Raw genomic sequence first — 24,139 nt, forward strand, 5'->3', positions numbered from 1 at the left:
TGGTCAGCAAATAGTTTTCAAAATATACACAAATATTTTGGAAGCTATAGCTTAAAAAAGCTTTTGGTTTGAAGAAGTGGGTAGAGATTTGAAAGACCTTTCTTTCGATGTGTGTATCGGTGGGGTGTTAAACAATGTTGGAAAAACTATTTTTTTTGACAAGAAACAATGTTGGAAAAACTATTTTTTTTTTGACAAGGGGTTAGCCCACGATATTTTTGGTAAAAATGCTAAACAAATAATTTTCAAAATATTAACAAATATTTTGAAAGTTATAGCTTACAAGAGCTTTTGGTTTGCAGAGGTGGGTAGAGATTTGAAAGACCTTTCTTTCGATGTGTGTATCGGTGGGGTGTTAAAAAATGTTGGAAAAAATATTTTTTTTGACAAGGTCAGAAAATAATTTTCAAAATATACTCAAATATTTTTGAAGCTAGAGCTTAAAAAAGCTTTTGGTTTGCAGAGGTAGGTAGAGATTTGAAAGACCTTTCTTTTGATGTGTATATCGGTGAGGTGGGAAACAATGTTGGAAAAACTATTTTTTTTTGACAAGAGGTTAGCCCACGATTTTTTTCGAAAAAATGGTCAGCAAATAATTTTCAAAAATACGCTAATATCTTGGAAGCTAGATCTTTCAATCTAGATTTTTTTTGAAAAAATGGTTAGCAAATATTTCTCATACGATACTCAAATATTTTGGAAGCTAGAGCTTAAAAAACCTTTTGTTTGCAGAAGTGGGTAGAGATTTGAAAAACCTTTCTTTTGATGTGTATATCGGTGGGGTGGGAAACAATGTTGGAAAAACTATTTTTTTTTGACAAGGGGTTAGCCCACGATTTTTTTCGATACGCAAATATTTTGAAATTTAGAGCTTTTGGTTTTCAGAGGTGGGTAGAGATTTGAAAGACCTTTCTTTTGATGTGTATTTCGGTGGGGTGGGAAACAATGTTGGAAAAACTATTTTTTTTTGACAAGGGGTTAGCCCACGATTTTTTTCGAAAAAATGGTCAGCAAATAATTTTCAAAATATACATAAATATTTTGGAAGCTAGAGCTTAAAACAGCTTATGGTTTGAAGAAGTGGGTAGAGATTTGAAAGACCTTTCTTTTGATGTGTATATCGATGAGGTTGGAAACAATGTTGGAAAAAATATTTTTTCTTGACAAGGGGTTAGCCCACGATTTTTATAAAAAAAATAAATAGCAAATAATTTTCAAAATATTTACAAATATTTTGAAAGCTAGAGCTTAAAAAAGCTTTTGGTTTTGCAAAGGTGGGTAGAGGTTTGAAAGACCTTTCTTTTGATTTGTATATCGGTGGTGTTGGAAACAATTTTGGAAAAAATATTTTTTTTGACAAGGGGTGTTAGCCCACGATTTTTTTCGAAAAAATAGTCAAAAAATAATTTTCAAAATATACGCAAATATTTTGGAAGCTAGAGCTTAAAAATGCTCTTGGTTTGCAGAAGTGGGATGAGATTTGAAAGACCTTTCTTTTGATGTGTATATCGGTGGGGTGGGAAACAATGTTTTAAAAAAATATTTTTTTTTGACAAGGGGTTAGCCCACAATTTTTTTTGAAAAATGGACAGCAAATAATTTTCAAAATATACATAAATATTTTGGAAGCTAGAGCTTAAAACAGCTTATGGTTTGAAGAAGTGGGTAGAGATTTGTAAGACCTTTCTTTTGATGTGTATATCGGTGAGGTTGGAAACAATGTTGGAAAAAATATTTTTTCTTGACAAGGGGTTAGCCCACGATTTTTTTCCGAAAAAATAGTAAACAAATAATTTTCAAAATATACGCAAATATTTTTAAGCTAAAGCTTTAAAGAGCTTTTGGTTTGCAGAGGTGGGTAGAGATTGGAAAGATGTTTCCTTTGATGTGTATATCGGTGGGGTTGGAAACAATGTTGGAAAAAATATTTATTTTTGACAAGGGGTTAGCCCACGATTTTTTCAAAAAATGGTGAACAAATAATTTTCAAAATATACGCAAATATTTTGGAAGCTGGAGCTTAAAAAAGCTTTTGGTTTGCAGAGGTGGGTAGAGATTTGAAAGACCTTTCTTTTGATGTTTATATTGGTGGGGTTTTAAACAATGTTGGAAAAAGTATTTCACCGTTTGGTCTGTTTTGGTGAATACCTATTTAATTCTATTTTTAAAGTATCTATAATGAGATTAAAATTGTGGTAGGGTCTCTCTTTGCTGAAAAATATAGGTATACGTATTTAAAGAATAAAAAAAAGAACATACATTTAATTTAACACAAATGCCTTTAATCGTAATCACCCTGTGCTCAACAAGAATGAAACATGAAATTGAAAACGTCAAATTGGACAAATTCTCAGGAAAAAAAATGTTTATTTGTTATCTTGAAAAATAAACTGATTAAACAACATACAGCAATCTTTCTAAATCCAATACCTTTGATTTGATTTCAAAACACAAATTTTACATGTTAAATCGAAACAGTACTGTGTCGCATCCGAGTGCTAAAAGGAAAATGTCTACACCAACAAGCGACGGCTCTCCGCCACCAGAATTTACCACGATCAACTTCGCAGCCGACAGATATCCCTATTGCATTGTTTGGACTCCAATTCCAGTTCTGACATGGTTCTTCCCATTCATCGGACACATGGGCATCGCCATGTCCAATGGAGTTATCCGCGATTTCGCTGGCTCTTATTTTGTTTCCGAGGACAACATGGCTTTCGGACGACCCACTCGCTACCTGCAACTAAGTTTAGACAACGTCGTCGGAGGACAGTGCGAATGGGACGAAGCAGTGTCCAAGGCGTCAGTACTATACGGAACTCGGATGCACAACCTGTTCTGTGACAATTGCCATTCGCATGTTGCCGCAGCTCTCATTGGAATGAGATACAAGAACCGCACCAATTGGAACATGATCATACTCTCGTTCTGGGTGTTCTTCCGGGCAAAGTTTGTCGGAATCATGGGATTTGTTAAGACTTTCCTACCTTTCCTGATTGTCGTCTCGCTGTGTGTCATCCTATCCGTCTACTTGTAGTTCAATTATTTTCGTTTCTTTCTAGACTTCTAGTTTTCATAAGCTTTATAAATATTATCGGTGTCGTTGGTGATTGATAAGAGATTTGTAAACGGGTGTCAAGTACACCTGGTTAATTATCTAGCATAGCAAAGCCCCCGATGACAAATTAATACAGAATCTTAATCTTAACTATTCGATTTGTTGTTTATTTTTTCAATTGAAGTTAACAAAGAGAAACTTAACGAAAGATAAAGAAAATATTCATTTACACAGTTCATTGATTTCGGACAGCTGCAGTGACTTCTTCGGCGACGTCCAACAACTTTTGCCACTGGGAGAGCGACAGAGCGATACCCTTCTTGCCAGGCAATGTTTTGCCATCTTTATTGTAGAACTCTCGGATGTCTACGTATTTGCGGCCTCGGAATTCTGTGACGCTTACCTGGCGCAACCCTTCGAGGGTCCATGGCCCTGTTGAGTTTGATGAATCTTCGTTTGTTGACTTTTTGGTTTCTACTTTCGCCGTTGCCGGTTCGGCTTTAGATTTCTTAGCTTTTGGCGGTGGGGTTATCTGTGAGGAAAATATTTATTGAATGGATTTTGTTATTTTTTGGAATATTTTCGTACTTACATCATCTGGACCCGAGTCACTATCGTATGATGAATCGGTGCCGTTGCCGCTCTTCTTTGATTTTGGCATTTTATTGTTAAATTAATTAAAAATGTTCAATTCTTTAAATTAAATTAGAAATCTATTTCGGCTCCCGCTATGTTGCTCCTTTGAAATGCCGCAAAAGAACGAAATGGAATTGAAATGAAAAAACGACGCGAATGCAGGCAGCATGGGTACCAACAAAACAGCTGAGTTAACTGACATAATAAAGTAAGTGAAGTTAGTGGCATTTGTTTTGGCGGAATTAAGAAACATTTACATGGACCATATATTGGGTTGGATGTGCACGGCGCTAAATGAATTTTCTAAATCAGGTTCACAGAGCTGAAAAATGATATTATATAAAAATAATAAACTACTCATTCTTACAACTATGCATTTCTTTTCTTTCATTTCTAGTAAAGAATCATAAATCTGTTATCAGCGTTTTGACAAAAGAAATTTGTATAAGTCATTTTGTTAATATTTCCAAGAACACAGTAATTTTAGTGATCTTAGAAATATAAACTCGCTGCTGCATAGAATAAGATTGATTCTGCTACTGACTTAAAAAAGTGTACTTACGGCTGTGTGCGATATTTCTGTTTGAAAAACACCTACTCCAAGATGCGCTGATGGCGGCTTTTGCATTTGTAAGCTTTTCTCTCAGATGCGTTTAAATATTTAAATTTTTTTGTCAAAATCAGTCCAAGGTATTTGAAGTCTTTGACAATCTCTATATTTTCATCATTGTATTTCCATTTTTCATTAAGGCAGTTTCTACCTCCTTCGTTCTTGAAAATCATGATCTTGGACTTATTCATGTTTACTATTAGGTTCCATATTTTACAGTACTCAAAAATCCGGTTTATCATGAGCTGCAGAGATTCTGGAGATGACGTGAGAACCACAATATCATCCACAAACAAGAGTGCTTTAATTAATTCTCCCGCGTGTTCGATACCAGCAGGTAAGAAATCGACTAAGTCTTCGATAAATAGAGCGAATAGGCTTGAGCTCATCGTACAACCTTGTCTAACGCCTGATTCAGTTCCAAACCAATCCAACTTTTCTGTACCATTCCAAAATGCTGCATTAGTATCCATATACAGGCTTTGCAGGACTCTTCCAAATTTTAATGACATTCCCATACCAAAGAGCTTATAGAAAAGAGCTTGCCTGTTCACCGTGTCAAATGCAAACTTAAAATCCTTCTTCTTATAAATGAGTCCGCAATGCTTTTCAGAATTGAGATATGATCGATTGTTGAGTAACCGGATCTAAAGTCTGCCTGAGATTCTTTCAACAGCTTATTTTCTTCAATCAATTTATTGAGCCGTGTTTGCAGAGCAGATGTAAACATTTTATAACACGAAAAGGATATTCCTCGATAATTCGACATCTCATACCAGCTTCCTTTTTCGTGGATCTTAAACATGATTGATTAACTAAATTCTTGGGGAATCATACCTGTTTCCAACATGTCGTTGTAAACTGCAGTAAGTTTACTTATTAACTCAACGGTTCCATACTTAAAAAATTCCGCTGGTATCCCATTGGAGCCTGCCGCTTTTCCATCCTTCATTTTTTTGTATTGCTGTGCTGGTTATATCTGTGTTCAAAACTTCATCATAAATACTAAGATGTGCAAAATGAAAGTTGTTTCCTTCATGAATTGGGTCTAGCAAATTTTTAAAATAGGATGCCAAAAGCAAGGGGCTCAAGTTGTGATGGATTTCAAAGGTTTTACCATTCAAATTGTTCACCAACTTCCAAAATTCCTTCGAGTTCATACAATTTGGTAGCCGTCTAGCTTCTGTATCAAAGTATTTTGTTTTCTTTTGGAAACACAAGGTCTTGTAATAGTTGTTTGCTAGAAGATTTATTGATATATTGAAAATCTAATCAATCTGTTAAAATGATAACTGACAAATGTGGATGCTATAATGGTTTTTATATTTGATCCCTCATAAAACCATATTTGTCAATAGATACTATACAGTGTTACTAGATGTACTATTTTTATCCTCCAGTTTTAAAGACTTACAACAGGCTTTAAGGTAATTCTGCAATCGGCGAAACTGATCGAAAAATGAATGCACAACTTTCTATGCATTTACAGAAGATGCATAATTTTATTCAGCGTTATTCCTTTAAAGGAATTAAAATAATAAAATTGGGATTATTTATTACTAGAGGACATTCCTTTCTATTTCCAAGGGATTTTAATATTCCTGGAGGCTTTAAAACTGCTCATGATTCAAAGATAATTTCAGAACATAGTTGAAAGTACTCTTTATCCAAAGGAAAATGTTTCAAGAAAGATTCGCGATACCTACAGGAACAGATATTTCCGACGAGAACAACCGATTCTATCAAGGTTACCGTCGGATCAGAAATTTCTCCGATTTCCTACGAATCGGATAGATTTTGCTTCGAGGACATGTTTCTCCGATGATCTGATCGTAAAATCTCTCCGACAAAATTCAACGCATGTCATTTAAATGCGATGATTTGCGATTAATATCTTAATATCCACAAGGGGACATGGAAATCTCCTGATCAATCAACTGTCAATCAGATTGACAACATTGCGATCGACGCACGTCACTTCTCCAGTATACAGGATGTCCAAACATTCCGAGGGGACAACATTGACTCGGATTACGTTGTAGCCAAGGTACGGCTATAATGCTGGAGCTGACGGCATGGCTGCTTAATTATTCAATGCAGCAGGCGATGACTTGGTAGGGAGCATGCACCAACTCATCTGCAAAATATGGTCGCAAGAAAGCATGCTCGATGAGTGAAATCTCAGCCCAATACACAAGAAAGAAGACCCTCTAAATTGCGCCAACTACAGAGACATCAGTCTCCTTAACATTGCATATAAGATCCTCTCTGCCGTATTATGTGAACGTCTGAACCCATTCGTCAACAACCTGATAGGTCCTTATCAGTGTGGCTTCAGACCAGGAAAGTCCACCATTGACCAAATATTCACATTACGGCAGATCTTGGAAAAAAACCAGGAACTTCAAATTATTATGCACCATCTTTTTATTGATTTTTAAGCACCGTATGACAGCATCTAAAGGGAGGAGCTCTACAGAACCCTGTCTAGTTTTGGCATCCCTGTCAAACTTATCTGTTTGTGCAGAATGGCGTTGGAGAATCCACGCTCCTCTATTGAGGTCGGAAAAGATCTTACCGATGCATTTGATGTCAAACAAGTTTTTAAACAAGGCGATCCATGCAATGTCATGCGACTTCTTCAACATCGTTCTGGAAAGGATTGTGCAAAACTCAGCTGTCAACTCTAGTAAATCCAATCTTCCAAAGGTAAATCCAATTACTCGGATACACCGATGATATTGATATAATTGGAAGATCAAAGCGTGATGCCAGTGGAGCGTTTGTGAGCATTGTGACTTAAGCAAAAAAGATGGGTTTAATGATCAATGAGGCAAGTCATCAAAAAAGGACATTGATCAACGACGACTTGGACAAAACGTCACAGCACAGTGGACAGCTATAACTTTGAGGTTGTTGAGGACTTTGTCTACCTAGACACCGCTATAAGCACAGTCAACGATATCAGCGCTGAAATCAAACGAAGAATAACTCTTGCAAATCGGTGCTTCTTTGGACTTAGAATGCAATTGAGTAGTAAAGTTTTATCTCGAGCATCTTAAATCACCATCTTTAAGACACACATCATTCCGGTTCTCATTTATGGCGCTGAGGCCTGGACCCTGTAAAAGAACGATGAGAGCATCTTAGGATGCTTCGAGAGAAAAATTCTACTTGTAATTTTTGGTCCCGTCTGCATAGATGGAGAGTAGAGGAGAAGATATAACGACGAACTGTACGGGCTATACAGAGACACTAACCTAGTTAACAGAATTAAAGTCCAACGGCTTAGATGGCTAGGTCATGTAGAGCGAATGTACACCAACGCTCCAGCCCGGAAGGTCTTCAATCCCCATGGAAGGCGCAGTAGAGGAAGACCGTGACTCTGGTGGCACACGCAGTTGGGTGAAGACCTCAACCAACTTGGCGTGCGAAATTGGAGACAGCTTGCTAGGGAATGAGCTGGCTGAAGAAGCATGTTGGTTGAGGCCCAGGGCTACCCTAGGCTATAGCCGCACCTTAAGTAAGTACATAAGTAGATTTGCGATTGAGTACTTGTAATAGTTTTATTTTTAACAGATAAAAACACATATTCCTCCAAAGTCCTCATACAGGTTCTTGATGTGGAAACTCCTTTCGGAGACGACGATTTGTTTTGCATTTGCGTTTAATTTGCTTCAAAACAAAAGCCAACGCATTTTTATTTAATATGCTTTTAGCTCGTTGGTTCGGCATAAAAAACGACATTTCAATTAATGCAACTTTAATGGAAAGTTGATTGGAAAGTTAGTCAAGAAAAATCTCCCGGACTATCAAGTCAAATCTACTTCTGTCAAAATGACAGTTGATAATGTTTTTCCATTTAACTGAAAGCTGAAATTTATTAGTCTATGATTTTTTATAAATTTAAAAGGGTTCCTTATCAATTCGGATAAGAAACAAGTAACCTTTCTCTATAATACAAAATGCAAATCGTCATGGACTTGTAACTTGCCTGAGGATTGTTTTGTAGGCAATAATGTTTTTGGTAGGTTTTGCACTATGAACTTAAACTAGAGGTTTGTGAAGTAAAGTTCTGAATTTGAAATTCATGGCACTTAAAAAACTTACTAGTTACCTTGTTAAAAATGTACGTTCAGAGAATGAAGTTGACAGCAAAAGAAGTCCCTTATGTTGTATAACCTGCCGATTGTTTACCAAATTTGAATTTGAACAATGAATAATGTCTGTTGGCGATTTAAAATCCGACAGCGTTTTTTTTTGGCGGACTCATAGGCGAAAGAGTGTTCGGTTTCGTGGATTCTTTCTTGATTGTAATTATATAAAAATGTGAGTTAGCTCTATTTTAATTTTCTTATAATTTATTCACAATCCACAATGAAATACAAAATTTTAAAATTCATTCAAGGAACGATAAAAACAAGCAAACAAATCGACATCAATTTTTGACACTCTTCGAGTTTATGAAGAAAAACAAGGGAATTGCAACGGGAGCACTCGTTGGCCCTGAATATCGGGCTAAAACAAGTTTAATTAATATTAAATATATATCATTCAGCCCTATCGAGGTAATCGTTGGAGTGGAACTTTCTCCGCAACACATCCTTTTTCGGAGATTGAATTCCGTTTTGAGGTAGCTGTCATCGAAAAATTGTTTGCAGACATGAGACGACGCAATGCGATGAATATAAATTTCAGACAGAGATGTGTAAATTAACCGATATATCGAAAATGCGATATATTTTCGATAATATTTTAGAAATAAGCGTTTTAAACCATGAAAATTGGTGGCAGAACGTAATTTATTGCTTATAAAAAGTATTTTTTTTTCAATTATAATGCGCTAGTATTTTTAAACATGTAATTAGATGCAACGATTTTTAAATCGAATAAAGTCTCCTCCCTATTTCAAACATATGTTTTTGTTTCCATTTGAAGTGTCAAAGAAAAAGAATAAATTGAAAAAAAAAAAACTATTGAAACATAAGTTTTATTTTTTATATGACCTTATACAAGAAATAATAATAAGAAATGGATAGTGTTGGTTTATTTTTGGACGCTGAATCCAATGAGTTAAGGGCGCAAAATAAGGACAATAGGAGAACATTGCGAAATAAAAGCAATAGACATGAACTATCTGACGCGACGTAAGTAAACTTATCTTCTAATCTAATTCTTATCTTCCAATAATTCTACGATTCTCTTCCAGATTCAAGAAAAACTTTCGCCTGAATAGAAATGCGTTTGCTTTTGTTTTGGAGCAGATTTAACACAAATACAAAACAATTTATCGGTCTGATTGTGTCACTCCGGAATATAAATTAGCAGCTTGCCTCAATTTTTTTGCCGAGGGAAACTACCAACATGGTGTTGGAAAAGATTTTGTACTTACATAACTATAACAATTGCAAAACATTGCAAATTGCATGCGTTGAATTTTATCGGAGAGAATGTCCGATCAGCTGAAAGCAAAATGTCTCCGATTCGGAGTAAATCAGAAAGAATTCCGCTCCGACGGTTACCTCGATAGGGCCGATTGTTTGTTGAATAAATCACTGCAAACTTCACAAATTCAATGAAAACGATATGAACTTTGTGGAAAGCTGTCAAACCAAAAGTGTCAAATCATTGGTATATGGGAAGAAAAAGTCAAATCACTGGAATATAGGAAAAACTATTTTTTCTTCGCCGCGAATTCGTTCATAAGGAATACGAAGCTAGTCGAATTGAAACCTTATAATCAGGCCCCTGACCTCAAATTTGTACTTACTCAAGGATAAGATCCAGGGAACAAATCTTCAGTAGGTCAGATACTATTTGTTGATGAACTCCATTTTGACAAAAGAAAATTCAATAAAACTCCCAATCTAAAGCATTTTACAGTCAGTTTTTCATTTTTTGTTAATTTTTTTTTCAATTTTTGTTTTATTTTAAATATATGCATTTATATATTTGTTTTATTGTTACGTTATAAATTTAATTTACACTTTTCCTTATATAAAAATGAACTTGTATGCGTATTATTTTTGTTTGTAATGATGTAATTATTATGCATATAAAACATTTTATTATTTAAACATTTATTATTTTTCTCTTTTTGTATTTTTGTTTTGTATGCGTCAAAGGTAAAAGTAATACAATAATAATGATTTTAAAAAAAGTAATTAAATAATAACTTAAATGCGTTGGATTCGAGAAAAATAATAATATATTCGAAGACTAAAACGCAAAGTATAACAGGTAATAATATATAATTTTTTTTAAATACACAAAAGTAGATTATAAACAATACTAATAGAATAATTTAGTTTTTTTTTTGTTGTTTGTTTTTGTATGTATATAATATATATATATATTTATGCATATCTATTTTTGTTAATAATAATTTTTTAAGAGTTAAACATTTTACACATAATTGTTTTATTTTATAGTTGCATTTTTTGTTTTATTTGTAAAATTAATTATTTTATATCCGTTTTTTGTTTTTGTTTATTTGTTTAGGATTTACATGCGACTACCCAGCTTAGATGTTTAATGTTAAAATTGTGTTTTATTTTTCTTAAGGACTTACAATTTTTTATCTGTTTAGAACACGATTTTTTGTTTGCATCTTATTTAACGTTAAGGATTCAATACAAAATTAAATAAATACTATCTTATTAGCTTTTGTTTTCTGATTTTTATCTTTTTTGTTTTTTTTTTGGTCTCTAATTACAATTTTATAACAAAATAAGTTACAAAAATTTGTTCAATTATTTAAAAAAAAAAACAGTCATTTTGTTAATTTTTTTTTCAGTGTACTTGAATGAGTGTGATTCCAATATTAGTTCCGATTTGTTTAAAATTTTTATGTTTTTTGTTTGTTTAATTTTTAAAACACCGGAAGGAATGAAGGGAAGGCTCACAACAGGTCAACAGTTATGCTTTTTGTGTTGAGTGTTTGTTCTTGTTTTGTTTTTTGTTTTCTTTTATTGCACGAGCACTTATTTGTTTTTTTCTTTTTCTTACTAATACATTAATAAATTTTTGTTTTGTATCGATAAAACTCGATAAGGTAAGGTTGTATTTATTTATTCCAATTAAAAGGACTTTTTTTTATTTTTGTGTCGTTCTTTCTGAGCCAGTTTTGAGCAGCTAAGAGGTCTTTCTGTATACTTTTTCTAACAGTTTGAGTTCCACTCAAGTTTGAGTGGGAATCGAAAAGTTCGAAAGTGCATAAAGCTTTTCCACCGAGCATAAACTGAGTGAGAAAGAAGTGCATGTGTGACCCAAAACAGTTTCGCAGTGTAAAACCATACTTTCCCCTTCACCGTCTTATTTCCACTCAATGTTTCACTCAATTTTGCACTCAAAACTAGGAGAATGTATGGTTTTTCTGTGGAAAAATACTCTATTTGGGGGCAGACACGTACGTACGTAGATGTATTGTGGGTCGTGGGTGAGAATGCGATGACTACGGCTACGACATTGAGGCGATTGGTTTGATTTGATTGGAGAGAGAGAGAGAAGTATATAGCAAAAAGGAAGAATAAACAGTTACAAAGTGAGACAAAAGTTTAATAAATTCGATTTTTAAAAAGTCCTCACAAATTGAGACTCAATTAGTAGGGAGGATTATTACACGAGGATCACTTTAATTTTCTTTTTGTTGAAACAACTGGGTAGTTCTCCTTTTGTTGTTATGACGGAAACTATAAAGATTATATAGAAATAATGGGTATTCAATGTAATGGCAGCTACAGTTGAATACCCTTGTGATACTACCAATGCATGAGACGAATCTGATCGAGAACTCGCTGTTTAAAGAAGGTACCAAGCATGCCAAAGACAGTGGAGACGGCAGCAATACCCATTGTGGCCTGCATAATGCAGTGAATACTGGAAAGATCTTGCTGATTGTGCTTGTGGCGATGCCGCTGTCTATGATGACGCCTGATCTCATGATCGCGGAATCGCTGTTGCCTCTCGAATTCCTCGTCGAAGTGTGGAATGATTGCTAGATTGACCACTTCGGTCTTTGAGAGGATATCTTGAGTGGCAATGGAGGACGCATCAGTGTGATCTGGGGCATTATTGTCACTTTGCGACTCACTAGCTGCAGGATATTGAGGTTGGTTGTGACTTCGCTTGCGCTCGTCCAACATAGTTGTGTCTTGACTGAAGTCAAAGTCACGATTTCGTGATTTCGATGGATAGTTAGCCAGGTTGACTTTTTTCGTGAGGAAATGCAAACCGAATGGTGGTTCTGTCGATGTGGTTGTGGGCGAGTCTTTGACTCGAAACTGTCTGAATTGATTCTTTTTGATGCCGAGCACTTCGGACAGTGGTCGATTTATCATCGGTAGCACCGAATTGGAGCGATCTACATCGAGAACGGGTGGTGGCGTGGATGCGGCTTGTTCGGTGACAGAGTTTTCATCCGAACTATCCTCTTCTTCACCATCCAAGCTGGCATCGACCTCACCACCAGAGTCCTGATTGCTTCGATCTTCATCTTCGTCCTTTTCATCTTCACTATTGCTTGGAGCAATAGTAGCAGCACTTGTCTTATTGTCATAGAGATTAAACTTATGTGTTAGATTGAGAATAGGTTCGTATTTTGTGTTTTCAGAGTCTCCACGATAAAGCAGGGCAACCTTGCCATCGGCTGTGAGTACGGGTGTGATTTTCGGATGCAATGACGCTCGACGATGGGTATTGGGGTCTGCTGGTGACAGTGCGTCAAAGTCGGTAAATTGTGTTTTACTAGAACCCAACGACGAACCAGATGCAGAGTCTTCACTTTTGGGCTGTTCCGGAGGAGTTTGCTGGTAGACAATACCAACCTTACCGAGAGGAGTTGATATGATTTTGATAGCATCGTTGGTGTTCTTCCGGAAATAGCGACTGTTTGACTTTTTTCTAGAAGAGAAGAAGTCGTCATTTGTACCACCACCATCGTCGTCGTCGTCGTCTTCGTTATCGTCGTCGTCGTTGGCAAAATTACCGCTACCTTCTCGTCTAGGCTCGTCATCGTCATCATCGTCGCCGTCAGCCTCATCGACTCTGTAGGCCTTCTGTTGCTTTCTCTTGAACTTCTCTAGGTAGTCTAATCTAAACCTACTTTGTTGTTTGTACCGTCGGCCACTGCCTTCTTCGTTCATGAAGTCTTTTTGGTCTCCGTGAGGTGGCAAGCGTTTTGGTGGCTCGTCATCTTCGTCATAGCCCAAATCAACCTCTTCTTCTTCGTCGATTCTGGCAGTTCGTCTTGCTGCTGTAGGCATCTTAGCTGTTTCTGTTTCGGTTTCCTCACTATACTCTTTATCGTCCTCACTTTCTATGTCTCCTTCTTCATCATCCTCATTCTCGTCGTCATCATAGTCATTGTCATCATAAAAGTCCGTACTTGGATTTGATTGCATTCTTTCGTCTCCGTCGGCATAACTGTCGGTGGTTTGTGCCCAACCTTCTTCTAGCATCTTTTCATTACTATCGCCCTCTATTGGTGGCCTACTTGTATCACTTTTCTCATCAGTACTCTCACTATCCTTATTATCCTCGTCCTTATTAAAATAATTAATATTTATATTTATTTTTAAATTACTATCATAACTATTACTACTAGTACTACTACTTAATTGGGTATCTTGTTCTAAATTTACATCTAAGCTTCTATTATTTAATAATTGGGTAGTCGCATCTTTCAGTCAGTAGCATTTCTTTGTACATCCGCATTTACGCACGATATCTAGATTTTTAACGTATTTTAAGTTATTGCTGCATACCATGCGAACCTGTAAATATAAAAGAAAAAGTTTGTTAAAAAAATTACATTTTTTTGACGTTTAAACGTCAAACTTATTATTTTTGACGTATAAAGATTTTAAATTGAAAACTTACCTTTCGTCGTCTTACGACTTTGGCAGCACAGCATTGATTACCGCAACCGCCCACACATTTAGCGTATTTAAGTGGCTGCCGTGATCTACAGTCATTCTCAGTGTAGTATTCACGTACTTGTTCTTTTCGACAAGTAGAGGCTGCTAAAGGTAAAAAAAGTTAGGATTGGAAAATTAGAATAGTTCTTTATCTAAAATGCATATATTTAACTATGATTATTTTGAACAAACGTTTAATACCTCAGTGTCAGTTGTTTCAACTATTTCTGTAACAAAAACCTTTACACCAAATTTATGCCACATTTAAAGCTTGAAAAAGCTTTTAAATTTTAAATATTAAGCATGACAAAGTTTTTAATTTTTTTAAAATAACCAAGTTTGGAATTAAACTCCAGACAGTTTGAGACGTGTAGGTGCACATTGGTTTTGAACTCCTGAAAACAGAGTGTGGTAAGGTATTCCACATTCGTGTAGTACGGCTAAAGAACGGATCTCTGTACTAAACAATACTCACGAATTTGTGATTGAGAGTATATTCATGAGCATTCCTAGAAGCGGGGTTATTACGGTTGAACTGTTTAAGGAGAGGAATGCAGCAGGCCATGTCTCTAGAGCACACATCGTTAAAATAACAATAAAGAGGGTGAGACAAGAAACTTTACGACGATTTTCAAGACGCATAAAGGAACCAATGATGATATTATCACCCATCAGTAGAAATGCTCTACTACGTTCAATTCTGTCTAAGAGGCTTAAGTAAGTCGCAGAAGCACCAAACCTGAGATTGGAGTTATACTCAAGCAAGCTTTGTATCTGTATAAATAAGTAGAAAACAGTTAGATCATCTTGCACTGCCTTAAGACACCTAAACATCACAAGAGGTGGTACCGAGAATATAAAGATGTTCAGTCTTATTAACTCAAGTGCTATCTCGCTAACGATACAAGACTGCTTTGGGTTTTCAAAGCATTACATTCCAAGCAGATTTTACTTCTCATTGTGCAACGCTGTTTAGGTCGGAATTTAATGAGCGTAGAGGTACTGACGTCAACGAAACAATGTATTGGATTAGATGAGAAAAAGTGCTGGAGACAGAACAGAGCCCTGGGGCACACCATCAACTATTTTGTGGTATTCAGACTTAAAACTGCTGGTAATTAAGAAACTTTAGATTTTTGAGATATTTCTTGAACTGGTAGGCAGCGTTTCAATGACCTTGGATAGAATGGACATAATTACGTCAGTAATTAAAGGGTGACGAGGATTCGCTTTTTTTTAAAGATCGGCTGGACAAATGCAGTTTTCCATCCAAGTGGCGGCGAACTGCTTAGCAAAGAGATTAGCTTTTTTAAAAGAGCTAACAAAAGGAGTGCCATTGGCAACGAGCGTAGGAACCGATGAAGAGGAAGAATTCCTAATGCTTTTTACAAATGACCAAACATTTTTACTGCCTTTGAGACATTGCAGTATTTTTTTTCCCTAATTTTTGGTCATGTAAAAATTTGGTCTGTCGAATATGGGCGTTGCAGGCCTTCCTGGTTTGTTTGAACTTTTTCCGGCTTTCCTAAGTACGGTTGGCTTTATAGCAAAGGAAACTTAGCTCTTTGGCCCTAATAACCTCTTTACAGCTCGCATTAAACAAAGCATTTTCCTTGGTTCTGATACTTTTAATCCTGTTCGGTATAAAAGTTCTTATTCCAAGGAGAATTAAAATTGTGATCATACCAGCGCTGCCTTTAACGTCACTATCGAGGAAGCATAGTGACCATTTAAAGATCCTGAAATAATTATTGAGACCGTCCCAGTTGGTTTTCTCGTATTGCCAAACGGTTCTCTTAGGAACATTTTCTTTAACTAAACAGTTTTGACACGAGAAATTTGCTGATATAACACAATGGGTAGATGTGCCTAGAGGAGATAGAACACTAATGGCTGAATCACAAAAACGCTTCAGCTTCGGCTTCGTCTGCGTTACGATGGGCCTGCTTTGAGGTTGCTTTGAATGACATTTGTATTATTTCATCCCTCCAAAGAGCAAATATTTTCTTACAGCTGTTGAGCTGTCAGACAAAGCAAATCTTCAGAAAATTGAACTAGAGCTTCCGTTTAGAGTCACATTACATTCTTTTCCTTACGATTTTCAAACGAAACGTGAGGTCGAAGCTCCATTGTGATAGCATGCATTGAATTCCTATGGCTGAACTCGTAAACGTCAGGTGAAGCCGAACTTGAAGCGTGTTTGTGATTCAACCATAACAGTGTACTTATCAGGGTCAGAGGTAAGAAAGAAGCCAAGATTCTTTTCTGCTCGACCTTCAACGTCGTTCAACTCAGCGAAGATTTCTGCACACACTCCATCGGGTGTTGTATGGCCTGAAGGTTGAAGCCATGAAGAATTATGTACATTGAAATTGCCCGTAACGACGATTTTAGTGCGGGGATAGGACGAAACAATTCTTTGGATGGAATCAGACAAAGCATCAAATTCACGAGAAGTTGATACTCTGTCTAAATTTGGGCTTTGATAAAGTAAGCAGTAGTGAATGATTTGCTTATTTACGGAGAGTTTAAATTACATATCATTAAAAAGTTATTTTTAATTAAAAAGTTATTTTTGCAAAGACCATATTGTGGTAGGAGGTGATAAGCAACATCATTCCTAATGTATATGACGAGGCCATGGTGGGAAAAGAATAAAGGCAACAAGTTATACCCATGAATACAAAATTCAGCAGGATCGGAATCCTCGCCTACTTGGGTTTCACTTAGTGCCAAAATAGCTGGCCTGTATGAAACAGTATGGCGGTATGCCAACAAAAAATTTGCCCTTAGCCCACGAATATTACAATAACCTACTCTGAATTGTCCAGTCATTGCGAATTTAAAAAAAGCAAGTGCTGGAAAAATGTCTTTTTTCCACCTATTCAGAACGAGACCTGAGGAGTATGATAGATAAAAAAGCTTAAGCAGTTGATTTATGTGTGTTGGTTGAGATCTCTTGGGGTCTTGACATTGGAGTTTTTTCAAGTTACCCACCGGGAAATTTTTGAATATTTCCGCTTCTCACTTTGACATTGACATAAAATAATGATTTACATTAAGTGTGAGCAGTGAGTAGAATAACATGAAAGACAAATAATTGAGTGATGAAAAAGTCTCACTGAGTGGAATTAAATGTCATGAGTTGGACGAGCTTCAGGCAAAATTATATATATTTTTTTTTAAATTGAAATGGAAGAATATTGACTCAATACAAAAAAGCTTTTTTATGATACTCAAATTATGTGCTCAAATAATTATACTCAAAAAATTCAACTCAATCAACCCTTTTTTCTAATTGCTTCAGTTGCACTTGTTTTTCAATTAAAAATAAATGTCTTCTAATTTTTTAATTTTGAATGATTTTCCACTCAAATTTTTTGAGTGAAATTAAAGAATAAATGTCGAGCCAATTATAATGACAATAGGAATTTTTACCATTATTGACTATAAATTTAAGAGAACTTCAAGGTGAAAGTTTATTTAAGGCTAAATTGAATAATAGTGAATTATTTTGTGATGTGCTGGGTTGAGTGAAATTTGTATGAGTGTAAACTGGATGGCATGTGTGAAATTATTGAGTTATAATGGGAATACTCGTAAGTTGCTATAGCAATGCATTAAAGTTCCTCATATCACTAAAAAACTTTGATGCAATTTTGAATCACTACACCATTTTTGAGGTTAAGTTAATTTAGTGTAAATTATATAACTTTTATTTCTACAACTGACACTGTGTAAATTAAACGAATAATCGTAAAATTTTAACATTCTATAAGAACTCTTAAAGGTTATTTTTGTGAGAATATAAATAAAAGCGATGAAAGTTTAAATGAATTTCAGAAACACCATAAAACCCGATAAAGCGATAGTCCATAGAATGCTTAGTTAAATGTTAATAATATAAACAAATTATTAGTATGTACCAGTGACTGCAGGGGGCTCTGTGATGCCCTCACCTTGATCGCAATATCTGCCTTTAGTGCCTTGCTTGCACTTGCAGATGTAACCCTCTTTCGAACTGCTACTCTCGATACATCTACCACCTCTTCTGCACTTGTGATTTTCACATGGATCAACCTTGAATAAAAAAAAACTCAATTAGAAAATCCAACACATAAAAAACCAAAACAACTCTTTAAAATACCTCTTTGTATGTATGGGGTGTTTCATGCATAAAATATGACTCCTCATCGTCATCGTCTAAATTGTCACCCTCTAGCAAACCACATCCGGGTGTGATTTTTTGCTGCCTAGCTGCATTTCCGAAATCAACTAACTTATGATTTATCCATACCTCCTTCATGCAACCTTTAAAGCTGGTCAAATTCCTCAAGTGCCAGTTTTTATATGCCTGTTGGCCGGGCTCGGCCGGAAGGCCACCCAAAAACAATGGGGTCGATAGTTTCAAATAGTCCTTTGAACCTTCATTGATAATTGAACGTGCCAACCCCCGATCCACACGCAAAGTAAAATTCTTCTTGATGGCCAACAGCTCAACCATATGATACTTCCCATCAGCAACCATCTCGAAACTATACATCGTAGATACTGGATAATTACCCACATCGTAGCTAACCCGTATACGCCCATTGAACAATTCCACGGCCAAATGCTCACTCTCGCCATCGTACATCAGAATTCCATTTTGTTGTGTACTGCTAAACACTATGGTAACATTGGCTTCGGGCTTCGTACGCAACGGTTCCATTTCGGCAAACGAATTGTTATGAACGAAACTGATGCTGGTCAGATACTCGCACCATTTCCCTGAATAGCCAGGATGACATTTGCAAAGGTAATCCGAACCGGAGGGATTCGGCTGGAAGCATACACCGTGCTTGCATTCGTGATTTTGGCATGGTGATGTTTGGGGATACATCATGGCAACCATTGGTGTGCCTTCGCAATATTTACCCGTGTACTCCTCGGGGCACTTGCATACGTAATCATTTATGCCGTCTACACAAGTCCCACCATTTTGGCAAATGTGATTTTGGCAATCGTCGATGTTATCTGTGCAATTGACACCATGGAAGCCCGGCATGCACTCGCAAGTGTAGTGAGTGAAATGGTCCACGCATTTGGCTTCGTTTGCACAAGGATTGAATTCCGGTGAACAAAAGTTAATTTTTGAATCGCAATATTCACCTATGAAAAGAGAAAAAATAAAATCGAGAGTTTTTAAAAAAATAAAACGAAAAGTGAAAGATATGCTTTTATAGATTAAATAAAAATAAAAGTTTTATTTTGTTATCTGTGGAAATGTGTCCCAGGTGAAAAATAATGGAATGAATATACTCAGTGGATATATAACTGTGCTGAAGCCTTGGCTTCTGACAACAACGCTCTGGCATGGCTTTTAAGAAAAATACTTTAAAATCTTTAAGAGAAGTTGCCTGAAACTTAACCAGGAGAATTCTTCTATTAAGGATTGCCAAGCAAACAAGTGGTTACACTTTTTTTGAAACGTTAAACTGAAGCATCGAAACTGACACTTTCTGTCACTTTGAGTTAAAATTTGTATGAGACTTCATATAAAAATAATAAATTGAAAGAATGGGTGTTTCTTTTGGAGAATATAACTTTCAGCTGGCAACACTATTTTAACTGGCAGCCATTTTGTCAGCTGTCACATTCGGTTTGCCATTTCAAGAATAGAATTAAAAGTGGCGTACATTCGGTGAATGTTTAAAAATATGATTGCCGATGGTCACAATTTTTAAAAGCGAGTTTTATTTAGCGATGATAATCGCTTAACTTTTGGTTGAATAAACAAAACTGCCATATTTGAAGTGCTGATAACTGGCGACGTCAAAATTTTGTTTTTGCTTTCTGTGTCACAAACAAATCAATACTTTTTGAAATGATTAAGATGTCTTAAATTTAAATCTGTAGTACCCGTGGCGTGATGGTTCGTGCGTAGGACTGTCATGCCAGAGGTCTTGGATTCAATCCTTGCTTGCTATCTAAAGTTTTTTTTTTTCACGCGTACTGTGTATTGCGAGGAATTGACAAATTTTTCAAGAGTTATTCTTCTTATAAGAAATGCCTTCCCAAATTAGCCGTTCGGATTCGGCATATAGACTGTAGGTTCCCTCCATACCTGACATTACTCCCACACAGGAATGGTGGAGGTTGTAAATCACTAAATTGTAATTATCAACGTTTTGCGATTTGTGTTTTTAGTAATAGAGTTCTATTTACTTGACAAATGTCAAAAAAGAAGAATCCGTGGCATGATGTTAAGTAGAACTGTCATGTCAGACGTTGAACCTGACATAAAAAGACTAGGTCCCCTTTATTTCTGCCACTACTCAAATATAGAATTGTTAAGAGTTTTTTAGTCACTAGGCGAGTGTTTTTTTTTTAATAACAAAATATGACAGCTTCGAAAGTGACAGTTGTCAAAATGGCAAGCTATTCGAAATGTCACTTTTTAGTTATTGGAAATTTTTTTTATAGATATATGTTATATAGATGTGCAGATTGACTGAGGAAACGTAAAAATGAGACGCAGTAAAAAATGGGAACGACATAAAAATATAATTCGTCGTGAAGATTGGTTTCCCTATAAAAGTTACAGATTTTTTACATTTACACTTAATAAAAATTATGACGATTCCTAGATGTAACAGTATCTGAAATATACAGTTGTGGACACGAATTTAGCACATTATGAAAAGAGTACCTACAAGTATTTTACTATTTTTTCAAAAGGGCCGAAGGTAACAGACATTTCTAAGTTATTAGAATGCTCCAGGAAGCTTATAATGCCCTTCGTCATTTCAAAAAGTTTGGAGTGATTGAAAACGTTACACAAAACCCCCGGGCCAGAAAGACAACTACAAATGAAGATAGAATTATTTATAGGTAATCGACCAAGGATCCGTTTAAGACCTCCAGTGCCATTCGAAGTGAACTTTCAACGAACTATGAAGTAAATGTTTCCTCAAGGACCGTAAGACTTCGATTAAATGAAAACAATCTACAAGGGTGCGTTGCCCAGAGAAAACCGCTTGTATAAAAAAAATCTGAAATCTAGGTTACAGTTTTCCAAAGCCCACCTAGACAAACCAATTGGTTTTTGAAAAACGTGTTCTGGAGCGATGAATTCAAATTCTGCCGGTTCGAGTCGGATGGGAAAAAATATGATAACGGTTAGTAAAATTTTATCAAGAAATTGTTGAATGTGCCAAATTCGTGTCCAGGCGAAAAATTGATGTTTCTACATTCCATACTTTTTCTTCTTACAGATGTTAAACATACTTGATGAAGTACTATGGAAACAAAATGCTATGAAACGGGTGACCACACAAAGGTGCCCATATTTCTTTTTTGTCTCGCTCCGGTGGTAACACTGCTATGGTGTCGAATGCGCGATCCAGATGAATTAGAGGTCAGACAAATTTGTTTTCATTTGTTATCGGGCGTCATGGATAGTTATACCGATAAAAAACGAGCATTTTGCGTCAAGTTATATTTTCGTATGTAAAAGTACGACGTGCATTGCGAAGTCAGTTCAAAGTTCCTCGTCATAAACGCGTGCCTTCATGGAAAACTGTCAACAGATGGGTTCAAAATTTTCGTGAATTCGCCAAGGCAACCGATAAGAAGCGTCCGGCCCCGTCGAGAACGGTCCATACGCTGAAAACATTGAGAGAGTCCGTGAAGCGATTCATGTTAGTCCGCGGCGTTCAGCGCGACGACACGCTTCTTCTTTGGGCCTAAAAAGGGAATCAGTGCGTAAAATTTTGGTCAAAGATTTGAATTTTCACCCGTACAAGCTCATAATAACCCATGAATTGAAAGATACCGACTACAGACAACGTTTACTCTTCGCTCAGACATTGCTTCGAAAATTGGCAGATGGTGAGATCATTTTGGGTAATCTTTTAATGAGCGATGAAGCTCATTTCAAGCTCTCCGGCGACGTAAACAAGCAAAACTTCAGGTATTGGGCCGAAGATAGCCCAGTCTGGATACACGAAAAGCCGTTACACAGCCAGTGTGTGACGGTTTGGTGCGCTATAGCGGAGTGGGGCATTGTCGGTCCCTACTTTTTTGATGGAATGGTAAACGAAAAGCGGTACAGAAACATGTTAAGCAATATTCCAACAGGATGGTGCGACGTGCCATACTGCCTGCGAAACGCTCGCTCTGTTGATAAAAGCGTTCAGTACTCGTTTACTCTCTCGATCGACAGATTTCGCTTGGCCGCCTCGTTCTCCCGATATGACGGTTCCGGATTTTTTCCTCTGGGGATATTTGAAAGAGAGTGTCTACACGACTCGTGTACGTGATTTGGAGGGTTTAAAAGCGCGCATTCGACAAGAAATTTCTGAGATTACGCCGCAAATGTTAAGAAATGTCTTCGAAAATTTGGTCAAAAGATTAAACGATTGTGTAAGCCAAAACGGGCATCATTTAATAGATGTAATATTTCATAAATAATTTGTCTAATCTGTATTTTCGAATAAAATTTGTATCGTTGTTGTACGTGCTTTGATTTTGGAGTTATTTCAAAAAGAAATATGGGCATCTTTGTGTGGTCACCCTGTATATGTAATCTAAATAAAATATAACTACTTTCATAATAAGAAAACAAATTGAAAATGAAATGGAATTTATTAAATTCCCATAGGAAGTTATTGTCATGGGTCCGATTTGTCAAATTGAAATTTTTGACATTTCTCGACGTTTCAAGGTCCCTAGAGTCGAAATAAAAGTACGTCCATACGTTTGCGACGTTTTTTCGTCCTCCATAGCTCAAGAACAAGAAGAGATATCGACTTCAAATAAATTTTGTTATACAGATAATAAGGCAGAAAGATGTAGAAAGGACTCTGAAGAAAATTGCGTGGGTGGTTTTTTTACCATATTATTTAACGGTTTTGTTTATAAATCAAAAAAAACAAATGTTTCACCTTCAAAATTGTACGACTAAAATATGATTTCATCTCCAAAACAATTTTGTGCAACGAAGAATAATGTTTTTGACATCTCATAGAATTTTGAGAAAAATCGAATTGACAGTTTTTTTTATAAAAAATAAAAATCTAAAAAAAAACATTACTCAAAGTTAGTAAAAATTGAATATCGACTAAAATATCTTTTCAAAAACTTGAGATTTAGGCTTCAAACTCATTTTATCTTATAAGAAATATTGTTTTCAACATTCTGAAAAATGTCGAATTGACAGTTTTTTTACAAAAAATAAAAACCGAAAAAAAATTAACAAAAGTTGCTAAAAAATGATTTCAACTAAAACATCTTTTCAAAAATTTTATATAATAGCTTCTGACTAATTTTTACTTATAAAAAAGATTGTTTTCAAAAATTTGTGAGTAATACTTTGATTTTTGGTGTGAAGCACCTTTAAAAAAGAAAAATAATTATTGATGCTTAAAACCAATAAGAGATAAGGATCAAAGCATTTTAAAAAAGGTTTTTTTTTTGTATCTGCTGTAGTTGTGACTCTCCACTTGCGTTTGATAAAAATTACCATACTATCTTTGAAAGGCCACGAAACAGAGCTGCTAAAACCTTGGGGGTAAACAGCTATCAAATCTTTTTTTCAATCAAACTCCCATACCTATATGCATCTTTTATTACCCTATATTCCCTGGATCAAAGTTCAAAACTATTTACTTTTTGTGCATAATTTGAAAATTATTAATAAAATAAAAATCAAAACTAAAGAAAACTATCTTCCATCCAACCAACAACGCATTATAACCTCACTTACAAAAGCATTTTTTTTCCGTAAGAATTATCTGCATCTTCTGAAAATAATGTCCTTTCCCTTTCCAAAACTTTTACAACACCAACTCTCAACCCCCCCCCCCACCGTTATGATGTCCTTGTTTTCCATTCCGTTGGCTTTGGGTCTGAATTTAATATCCCATCACCACT

General features: G+C 35.8%; 3 protein-coding genes across 8 annotated transcripts in view; 1 reads left to right on the plus strand and 2 right to left on the minus strand.

Annotated features, from left to right (window-relative positions):
• Positions 1-2,326: 2,326 nt before the first annotated feature.
• On the plus strand, positions 2,327-3,211 carry LOC129942118 (transmembrane protein 222). Its single transcript, XM_056050930.1, has one exon. The coding sequence runs from the start codon at positions 2,462-2,464 to the stop codon at positions 3,038-3,040; it is 579 nt and encodes a 192-aa protein (XP_055906905.1). The 5' UTR covers positions 2,327-2,461; the 3' UTR covers positions 3,041-3,211.
• Positions 3,202-3,862, minus strand: LOC129942119 (RNA polymerase II transcriptional coactivator). The gene is made up of 2 exons (XM_056050931.1): positions 3,654-3,862; positions 3,202-3,593 (listed from the first exon to the last, which is right to left on the minus strand). Exons 1-2 carry the CDS (start codon positions 3,720-3,722, stop codon positions 3,297-3,299), a joined length of 366 nt encoding a protein of 121 aa, XP_055906906.1. The 5' UTR covers positions 3,723-3,862; the 3' UTR covers positions 3,202-3,296.
• Positions 3,863-11,945: 8,083 nt separating this feature from the next.
• Positions 11,946-24,139, minus strand: part of LOC129940367 (protein slit) — a 224,096-nt gene continuing 211,902 nt past the window's right edge. For 2 of the 6 annotated variants that reach the window (XM_056048685.1, XM_056048682.1), the window contains 4 exons: positions 18,372-19,375; positions 18,184-18,304; positions 14,187-14,329; positions 11,946-14,080 (listed from right to left, as the gene is read on the minus strand). In XM_056048685.1, the coding sequence (XP_055904660.1) occupies positions 13,994-14,080; positions 14,187-14,329; positions 18,184-18,304; positions 18,372-19,375 (1,355 nt within the window). In that variant the 3' untranslated portion in view covers positions 11,946-13,993. Of the gene's footprint in view, positions 14,081-14,186; positions 14,330-18,150; positions 18,305-18,371; positions 19,376-24,139 lie in introns of all 6 variants that reach the window. The other 4 variants (XM_056048684.1, XM_056048680.1, XM_056048683.1 and 1 more) reach the window with 3 other exon arrangements.

Source organism: Eupeodes corollae, chromosome 1 (genome assembly GCF_945859685.1).
Source record: "Eupeodes corollae chromosome 1, idEupCoro1.1, whole genome shotgun sequence".
NCBI classification, from domain to species: Eukaryota; Metazoa; Arthropoda; class Insecta; order Diptera; family Syrphidae; genus Eupeodes; species Eupeodes corollae.